The sequence below is a fragment of the Solea solea genome, chromosome 20, assembly GCF_958295425.1.
Source record: "Solea solea chromosome 20, fSolSol10.1, whole genome shotgun sequence".
NCBI classification, from domain to species: Eukaryota; Metazoa; Chordata; class Actinopteri; order Pleuronectiformes; family Soleidae; genus Solea; species Solea solea.
In genome coordinates this window covers 21,688,462-21,697,923 of record NC_081153.1, presented here as the reverse complement: position 1 = coordinate 21,697,923, position 9,462 = coordinate 21,688,462, and the positions used below count along the sequence as shown (strand labels likewise).

Sequence of the window (9,462 nt, the reverse complement as noted above, 5' to 3'; positions counted from 1 at the left end):
ACATTTCTCACACTGGAATTGTATGGAGGCGGGACTGGCTGATTGAAAGAAAGTGAGAGAGACACGGGGGGAGAAAAATGGGGGAGGGTGTGGTGGCGGAGGGTTGGAAGGGTCCTTTCAGTTCTTTTTAGGGGGGCAACAATAGTCTTTGTCCAAGATCTTCCACCATTCTTATTAGTGTTACGGGAAGGAGGAGGACGACAGGGAGGGAGGGAGCGAGGGAGGGAAGGAGGGCATGTAGGCAGAAAGGACTTTTTCTCCTCTCCATAGTAACAATGACAAAACAAGCCAGTTGAAGTCCAGGAAGGAGCAGGGATGATTGCAGCTGTGTGGAAAAGGAGACGGACCGGTTCAGAGCAGATTCCTACGTTGGAGTGAAAGGAACAGGGGCAACAGGGGCAACAGGAGCAGAAGAAGATCCTGGAAGTTTGCAGGGATTGTTTTCCATCACAGAAACTTGCAAGTGGAGCAACACGTGACAGGCTTGCACCCTTCATACCCCCTCGGCATGGACCGGGACAGTCACAGCGAGGACTCTCTGTCCACCATGGTTCTGGAGAACATTAAGAACAAACTCATACATGCCTTCAGGGTGACAGGAGAGTCCAGAGAAGATCCTCAAGACTCTGGATCCACTGTCAGACCAGTCAGCATTGGCCGGAACTTCCAGGCCAATGAGGAGCTGAGGAGGGCGCAGATAGATGGAGCAATAACCTGGCTGAGGTCTGAGCTGGTAAGCTGTGACTGGTGACTTGCAGGTTTAACCGTCATAAAACCTTTAAAAGAATCACTTTCTTCATCTTGCGTTACATTTATTCTTTTGACTTAAAATGAATATTTCTTACATTATTTTCTGTACAGTGTCAGTTTCTAAAAACAACAAGTGCAGAAATGTCCCATCCATATAACCTTTGTTTTGTTTGTTTCTATTTCAATTTAAATAAATCATTTATCTTTGAACATCAGTTTTGATCATTTTGAAATATTTTCAGTCTCCAGTTTCCAATGGCCGTCTATAATACAACAGCGCAGCCTGCTGGATGACTTACGTAAAGGAAACTGGTCAGTTAATGTCCACTTGCCAAACTATAATTTAATATATATAATAAGGTAAGAAAATAAATGCGTGATAACATGCAATGCATGACTTAATGTTGTAATGACAGGAGAATGAAACAATGATGTGTATATCTTTGTAATGTGTTTCAGTGGGTATGTTCTTTATTTGCTTGAGGGGAAGAACTTAGTGTCATAAGAACAAAACTTAAAATACAAACTTTCATGCCAAAATGTCAAAAATAAATGATGAAAAATGCAAAAGGACCGTAATATAACGCAAACATTATGTACTTTTTTGTCCTTCAGCTGGAGATGCGCTCACAGGACCTGCAGCTGGCTCAGACTCTGCTGGGGCTCAACACAGAGATCCAAAGACTGAGGAGGGAGAGTTTTGGAGGTGTGGAAGTAGAGGGGGAGGATCAGCAGTAGCCTCCCCTGTCAGACACATCCTTCTCTGGGGAAGACCTACGATTAACTGGAGGAAGAACAGGTAGAAAAATGCTCTCACTGGAAACCTCGTGATGGACAAGAAAAATGAAACCCATTGATTGGATTGTGATAACGCTAACAGTTACATGTAAAGTCACCACCATAGAGAGTGATCAAGTGTGTAAGTTAGACTTTTCTTGTTTGCACTTTTGCAGTTCTGCTAAAGAACTGTTTTGTTTCTGTGGAAGAATGAGAAACAAGACAGTTTGAATGTAAAGATGAAGTAAAAAATAAATAAAGAAAGAACACAGCATCAGTGTATTTTTGATGTCTTTATTCTGCTGCAGTACAGTACCTCAATTAAAGTCAAATACGTTTAAAAGGAAACATTCACATCTCATTGGAAACAATTTCCAACGTGTACAGTTTGTACATTCTTTCTGTACATCAGCACTTTAACTTTAATAATTCCTCCTAAAGGTCTCGTCGATAATGTCTTACTGTCATCACAATGTTTCATCCAGGTTCATGGAATTCATTCATTCATTCGTGCATTACAGTCATAAAAGGTCAGTGAGCTTCAGTGTCTACATACACACACACACACACACACACACATACACACAAACATTTGAATATGTAACATGTGAACACACACACATGAATATGTAACATGTGCACACACACACATGGGAAAAAACCCTCTCACTGTCTGACATTAAAACTACTACACAAAGACAGCAATGGCTGCCTTTAGGTCATTGTATGATAAAAACTAACACGTTATCTTAAACTTCTTGAGGTTCAATGCGTTCCAGTTGAGAAGTCAGAAATGAAAATATGACAATTCCACTCCTCTTGTTAAAGGCCAATCTCTTACTAGAGGTAGAAGAGCAGCGTGTGTGTGTGTTGTTGTTTGATTGTGATATGTTATGTTGGTTATTTAAGAATGAGATTTATAGAAAAAGTGTGGTTATTAAGAAATAGAAAATTTGATCTAACGTAACCCTGATTTCTTTTTTGTCGAACTACAAATATGAAAGATGTATATTGTTAGAGGCTACAGGGTCATCTTTGTATCCTAGTTGTGGCGTCTCATACGCTCTTATGGGCACCATTGAGTGAAGGACACTTAAAGAAACTAGTCAAACAACCGATCTTACTAAAAAGGAGATAAACTGGTAGATGAGTCGGTATAAAATGTCTGTGTTTACTGTGAAAGTACGTGTTTGTTTGTGCTCTGGATCATATTCAGGGCACAGAGCTTCTCCTGCTGAACACCTGCTTAGATAAAAGCCTGGTGTGACGTGATGGAGGCGTCTTCAGGAGAGAGGAGGTAAGGCTGACTTCTCCTGAGCTGGAGAATACGCTGCTGCTGCCTCGTTCGCTCTCAGAGTCCCAGTAACTGCCCTCTTCTTCTTCTTCTTCATCCTCCTCTTCATCTGTGTCCCCCTCCTCCTCTTCCTCCTCCACAGACAGCTCCTGCTTCAGCTCCTGGATGCCGGAGTGAAGCTCCATCAGCTGCCGGATCAGGACCTGGTCTTGGGAACGCATTTCCATCTGTGTACAGAGAACACATTGATTTAGTTCAGAGGTGTTAGTTTGGATTTAGTGATATGTAGTGCTGTCGGTTTGAATCCCCACCAGGTCAGGGGCTGGGGTGCCCCTGAGCAAGGTACTTAATCCCCATTGTTCACTGTTAATTGAGCCCTGTCACTGGGTGAGGTGTGCACATCCAGGCCTGGATAATGCATCAAACATGCAGATCATCGTCTGTGGCGACACCTAAAGAGAAAGTGGATATAGTGATAACTAGAAATATGATATAATAAAGGAATTCATGAGAAACAGAAAGTCTTTGCAGTGGACCAGTTTGAGGCTCAGCGTGAAACCACCTCTTTCTTAGTGAAGGTTGAATAATTACTGCCACTGTAAAATAACATATTTGGAATTCAGAGTCTAAGTCTGATCTAGAGAGAGAGGAATGTCCCTTCTAGTCCAATCTGCTTTTCTCTTCTCTCGGAATTACAGATACTGGTCCTTTGTCAAGACGTGAGAGAAATGACAGGAAACATGAGCTTTTCCTCAGAGGCAGCTGGACATGATTCAAGCTCCAGTTCCTCAGGTTACCAGCCTTTTTTCTTTTTACATCTTGTGTACAGAATGTACTTCTTTGCAAATGCACATGTGCCTTTTAACGTGAACTCCAGTCTGTGGACGGCTGAACATCAGCCAGCTCTACGACAGTACTCGCTCACCACAGACATAAAGCTGGAAATAAAACGTCAAAGGAATGACATTAGTCATTAGTTTTACTTCACTTTATTCATCATACAAAATGCTAAAAGCAGCTGCTGAGGAACCTTTCCACAGTTACTTAAAGTGGGATTAAACTACTTCTTGTAAAGTTAATTCCACCTAAAATCCATACCTGATTTTGAAGAATGCTAAGAAGTGGGCTGAGAACTGAGTGAGGAGAGTGGGGATCAGTGAGGGGGCGTGGTCTGATGAAATAACTGAGCAACAACTTCTGCATTTTAAAAAGGGGGGAGGAGTCTGGGACAGGCAATAGCAAATGAAGGCAATAGCAAAGTTTTAAAGCAGTAGCTGGTGTTTGGCCAGAGAGGTTAAGGTAACCTAGGTAACCCAGGTAACCCAGGTAACCCGTACCAGAATATGTATCATTTCAATTCTTTACACTAAACTGTGAAGATTTGCATCCGAATCAACACAAAGTGTCCATTAGTTTCCCATGTACACTGGTTTACACCTGAAGTGTTTTGGTTACAATTTTGTAAGTCATTTTGAGAGTACACTGACATGTGTCAAAGTCACTGTAGTGTTTAAAGTTATAGTGAGTAACTTTTAAATATAAACAAAAACTGTTTATAATTACATATATATATATATACACACACATATATATATATACATATATATTTATGTATATATGTATATTTAAATTCTTCAAATCATTTAAGTTGGTGAGAAGAGTCGTATTACAGAGGTATTTTCCCATCTGTCGCTGCTCCACAGAGGGTCGTTCCTAAACAACCAGCAGGGGGCGTGTGTTGTCTTCATTGTGGTTTCTCCTTCTCTGTGTGTTCATGGCCCTGTGTTACCATGACGAGGTGTCTGGGTGAATGCTCTCAATGCTCACTGATATATTAGACTGAGACAATGAGACACACACTGTTGGTCACAGCAGACGCGCACACACACACACACACACACACACACACAGACACACACAGTCTTTTTCACTGGTTTAAAGGGGTTGACATTGTAACATTGTAACATTGTAACGAGCATGACCTGCATGGATCGTAGGAACAAAAAGGGCAGTAAGTTGTTTTCAGAACCTTGGAGGTGGTTCTGTTCCTGTGACTAATGTGTTGACCTTTGTCAGAGTGGACGATAAAATGCTTTTGTACTCACTGGAATCTTACAGTTGTGTGAGGACCACACAGACGGCTTTGTCGCTTACGTACGCTTACGTACGTCGTCATTCCTCGTCTATAAACTCAGTCTATTCATGTGGCCCGAAAGCAACCTCTCAGTGGCCCGGTCTGTGGCTCCACCAGAACACAATTCACTGCTCCTCAAAGTCATAATATTTATTTTATTTCAAGGCATTGATTTTTGTGGCTCTTTAATTGTTGTTTAAGTTAGAATAAATCCACTGTGTGTTGTTTTATTTTAGTAAGTTTAGTTTAGTTAGTAGGCTGACACCACATTCACCTCTTAGTATTCTGCCATTATGAATACAATCAACACAAGACCATTATTCTGAGATTTACAGCTTTATTATTGGTGTTGATAAAGGGAACCAACATCTCATTTTGCACAGAACGCTGGGTTCATGTTTCAAAAGAGAAACAAATGTTGCTGCTAATATTTTGCACCATTTTGATGTTATGCACTTGATGAGTTGCACCAACTCAGTCAAACATGAGACGTTGCTTTTATTTAACAGAGAAACATTGTTAGAGCTGTGCACTCTGAAGTGTGAGAAGGACACGTTTGATTATTGCTCAGGTTAAGTACCTTATACTTACGTCGCCTGCTGCGTACAGCTAAACGTCTGTGTTTGAAAATGTGGCCCAACTGAGTTTGTGATTGAATAACCCTGGTCTATAGAGTCATGTCAATGTTTGATATATTATTTGTAAAGATAACATTCTTGCTGTGAAACAACAATGATAAAAAAACAATGATAGCCACCTCAAGGATTTTCATTATTACTTAAATGTTTGTCTTATATTCACACACACACACACACAATAGGTCTGACCTCACCTTGACTTATCTTGGGATTTAAACCGGCAACCCTCCCTTTATCAACCCAATGCTCTTCCACTCCAGTAAAAAGAAACATGAACATGAGCAGTACTGTGATTACATGCAGGTGTGTGTGTGTGTGTGTGTGTGTGTGTGTGTGTCTCACCAGTTCTCTTCGCAGCCAGGCCAGAGAACTCTCGATGTCCAGTTTGTGTCCTGCTGCCACAGCTGTGCCCCCTCCACTGTGCTGCTCAGTCCTGGTGGTCAGAGCTTCCTTCCACACGCTCTGTCCGGCTCGTTTACGGTCGTGGAAGGTTGAGGTTCTGCAGGAGAAGTCCCTCAGTCTGGTCAGAACCACTTCCATCACTTGTTTTGTCTGTGCTGTGTTTTCAGCGTCTTCTCGGCTGCAGATACAACCTCGTCTGGTCTTCTCTCTTCTGTCCGGAGACCGTCTGTCGTTGCACTTATGAGGAACTCTCTCTCCCTCTCTCTCCCTCCCTGTCCCCACTCTGTCTCTCTGTCACTCAAACAAACTCGGTGGTAAAGTTGTGTGAATGTGACGCAGCAGCATTGACGTCAGCTCATTGTCCCGACTCTGTGACCTGGACTTGTTTACCACACACACACACACACGGGATGGAGAGAAGGGGAGGAGACGGGTGGTTTCCATGGCAATGGCAGTTGTGCATCTGTTAAAATACCAGGGTTTGCAGCATTAGCATGTGTATGTGCACACTTTTGTACATGTGATCGTATTGTGTGTGTTTTGCTGTTTCTTTTTTGAGGATATACTGTGTTATTGTCTTTATCAATTCTTCGTCCCTGCTCGAAAATAATATGGCACAAATAAATAGTATAAATAATAGAGTATATCTCTGCTCTATGTGAATTCTCTTGGTTTTCCATCAGAAGTGTGAGCATCACTGTAGATGCCACTGTGTCAGAGTAAATGCAGATGGAACTCAGCATAAATGAATATATATAAATTAATTATTAATGAATTTTTTTTCCTTCCTCACCTAAAGAAGTGTGAGGTGAGGTGTTCTCCAATTAGGCACAGTTTGGCCCCATCTGTGCCATTAGGCACCAAATTATAAGACCCATTCATTTTATTTACACGTCACTATAGGTCTTATCCACACATCAATATATCACCTCATTCAAAAAAAAACAAAAAGAAAACATGGAGTCAGGAGATCTGCTGGAGTAGATTTACTGAAATGTGCAAACGTAATAAAAAACAGTAACAATCATAACAGCAAGAATAAAAACCCAGAATCAACTATTTATACTATTTACAATTTTTACATGACACAATATTTCATCGTGTATCGTGCCACCGCTCAAAGCAGTTCTTTTTTGATGTGAGACACAGGGACACATTGCACTTTCTACAGTAAATTGGCGTTTTCACCCTTTGGACGCCGGCATCCTGGCACCTCCTGCAGTACCTCCTGGACGCGGTCGCGTCGCTGCCATAGTAACGAGGCATGCAGGTGAGTGTGGACGAGGATGCTGGTGGTGGTTGTGGAGCTAAACCTTCAGCGAAGCTCAACATATCAGCAGCAAGAGTCTCCCTGAAGGTTTTCTGGGTGTATTCCTTTGCACTGGGATCAAACTTATACCGAGACAGCTCCTCGTACAGAAGGAAACTGTTCATCACTGCTATGTCCATAAAGTGATAAAAAAAAGTTTTGTACCACTTGGTGGCTTTGTGGTGACTGCTGTAGTAGCCGTTAAAAGCATCGGACAGATCAACACCGCCCATGTTCTTGTTGTGTTCCATCACAGCATCAGGCACGGGCACTTCTTTTGAGCTCCACACTTCATCCTCTGCCACTCTGCGCTGCACAGTCTTTCCACTGAAGGCTTCATGCACCGTGGAACACACCGTCACCTCCCGAGTGTCCGCCCATTTCACAAACAACAAGCAGTCTTTCCTCATCCAGCGGATATCTCCCCTCTCAGGCTTCTGAGGAAAGTCGTTGCTGTTTGTGTGTGGAAAACCGATGCAGTTTTTTCTAATGGTCCCACAGCACCCGATATGTTTCTTGTGGAGATCTCTGAAGAGGGCGGGGCTGGCGTAGAAATTGTCCACATATAATGTGTAGCCCTCACCAAGCATAGAAAACGGCAGAAGATCAACGACGGACGTGTAGCTCAGGCCGAGCTGACTCTTGTCGAGCTTCCCCGTGTACACAGAGAAGTTCCAGGTGTAGCCTGTGGTGGCATCAGCGAGTACAAACAGTTTGTAGCCCCACTTGGTGGGTTTACTCCTCATGTGCTGCTTCGTGCTAATCTGAGCCTTGGGTGCTACCATCCTTTCATTCATGCAAATGTTTTGATAGGGCTGGAAATGAGCTTTGCAGGCTGTCGTGATGTCTGCGTACAGGGGCTTGATCTTGAAGAGTCGATCGTAGCCCGCAGTGTTCTTTTTGCGATCGTTGTCCTCGTCGTCTTTTGGGTCGCTGAGGTGCAACGACCACAGGATGGCTTCAAAACGGTTCCAGGACATCTTCTCACGGGGGAAGGGAAAGTTGTATGGCCATTGTCTCTTCCAGTAGTCGCCTCTGTGGTGGACATGGACGAGGCCGGAGAAGACGATAATGGCCATGAAGATGTAAAAGTCTTTCAAAGTCATAGTTGTCCACAAAAACTTTTTCCCAGCCTTAATTCTTTTAGCAGCATTGGCATTCGTGTTGTCTATTATGGTCTGGACAACAGACTTGCTAAAATACAACTGGAACAGTGAGAGAGGAGACCATGATGCCGACCTGTTGAACCTGGGGCCGGGGCTCCGGGCTGGAGTGAAACTGAGGGGGTCTGGTTTTTGGTCTTCCTCCTCTCTGTTGTTCCATCTTTCTCCTTCCTCTTCTGTCGTTTCATCTGCAGAGACACTAAGTCGACGCTTCTTTGATGGTTGGCTTTGTTCAGGTGAGATCTTCTCTGTAGGCATTGGCTGGGGGGGAGGGGTGAGGGGGGCATGACGAGATGGTCGTCCACGTGACAGAGGAGGTCGAGCAGAGAGTGAGAACTTCGGTGGCTGGTAATCTTCATCGTTATAGTTTTCACTGATGAAACAAATGTATAAAGAATATTCACTCTTCCAAACCATTACTGCGACTATTTAAAACTGCTGCGTTCAGATTACACACCTGTCCGATGATGACATGTGACAGTCAGAGTCCCTGCTGCAGTCCCAGTAACTGCTGCCATTGTTATTAAACTTCGGCTGGATGAGGTCTTCTTCCTCCGAGGACGAGTCCTCGGGAACGACATCAGAGCCGCTGTCGTTCATCAGCACGTCCATCACCTCATTGACTTTTATCGCAAATTTGCCCAAAACAAGTAAGAAAACTCGCTGCTCGTGGACACAACGTCTGCGCTCCGGTGCGAAAAGTTTCCGACTGTATTTCCGGGTTGTGTAGCTCTTAGAGCATGCGCAGTAGTGTCACTCCCATAATGCCTTTCGGCTATGTGAACGAGCCGTCCGCGGCCGTTGGGAAGTACGACTGGAGTAAATACTCGTCAAGTACGGGAGTACACAAGTACAGGAGTACACAAGTACAAGAGTACACACGTACGCACAAGTATGGATATTGGGAAACGGCCAGCGACTACTTCCTTGTTCTGCTGTTTGAATGGTGGCTGGCGCCAAGTGCTTAAGCCTCATTACCGCCACCTACAGAGTGT

The 9,462-nt window shown here is 43.5% G+C and overlaps 2 protein-coding genes across 5 annotated transcripts; one reads left to right on the top strand and one right to left on the bottom strand.

Moving 5' to 3' along the window:
- The first annotated feature begins 199 nt into the window (after positions 1 to 199).
- On the top strand, positions 200 to 6,013 carry si:ch211-153f2.3 (uncharacterized). Of its 4 annotated transcripts, none has more exons than XR_009234076.1 (4): positions 200 to 733; positions 1,366 to 2,057; positions 2,744 to 3,613; positions 5,939 to 6,013. XR_009234076.1 is itself a non-coding variant. In XM_058619771.1 (2 exons), the coding sequence occupies exons 1-2, from the start codon at positions 509 to 511 to the stop codon at positions 1,436 to 1,438; spliced, it is 288 nt and encodes a 95-aa protein (XP_058475754.1). In that variant the 5' UTR covers positions 214 to 508; the 3' UTR covers positions 1,439 to 1,801. The 4 variants fall into 4 exon arrangements, 2 of the variants coding, with proteins under 2 accessions (XP_058475754.1, XP_058475753.1); XR_009234077.1 differs by lacking the exon at positions 5,939 to 6,013 and having other exon boundaries at positions 212 to 733; positions 2,744 to 2,824; positions 2,964 to 4,313; XM_058619771.1 differs by lacking the exons at positions 2,744 to 3,613; positions 5,939 to 6,013 and having other exon boundaries at positions 214 to 723; positions 1,366 to 1,801.
- A 953-nt stretch (positions 6,014 to 6,966) lies between these two features.
- LOC131447754 (piggyBac transposable element-derived protein 4-like) lies at positions 6,967 to 9,429 on the bottom strand. The gene is made up of 2 exons (XM_058619769.1): positions 8,925 to 9,429; positions 6,967 to 8,840 (listed from the first exon to the last, which is right to left on the bottom strand). The coding sequence occupies exons 1-2, from the start codon at positions 9,077 to 9,079 to the stop codon at positions 7,091 to 7,093; spliced, it is 1,905 nt and encodes a 634-aa protein (XP_058475752.1). The 5' UTR covers positions 9,080 to 9,429; the 3' UTR covers positions 6,967 to 7,090.
- Between the last annotated feature and the right edge of the window lie 33 nt (positions 9,430 to 9,462).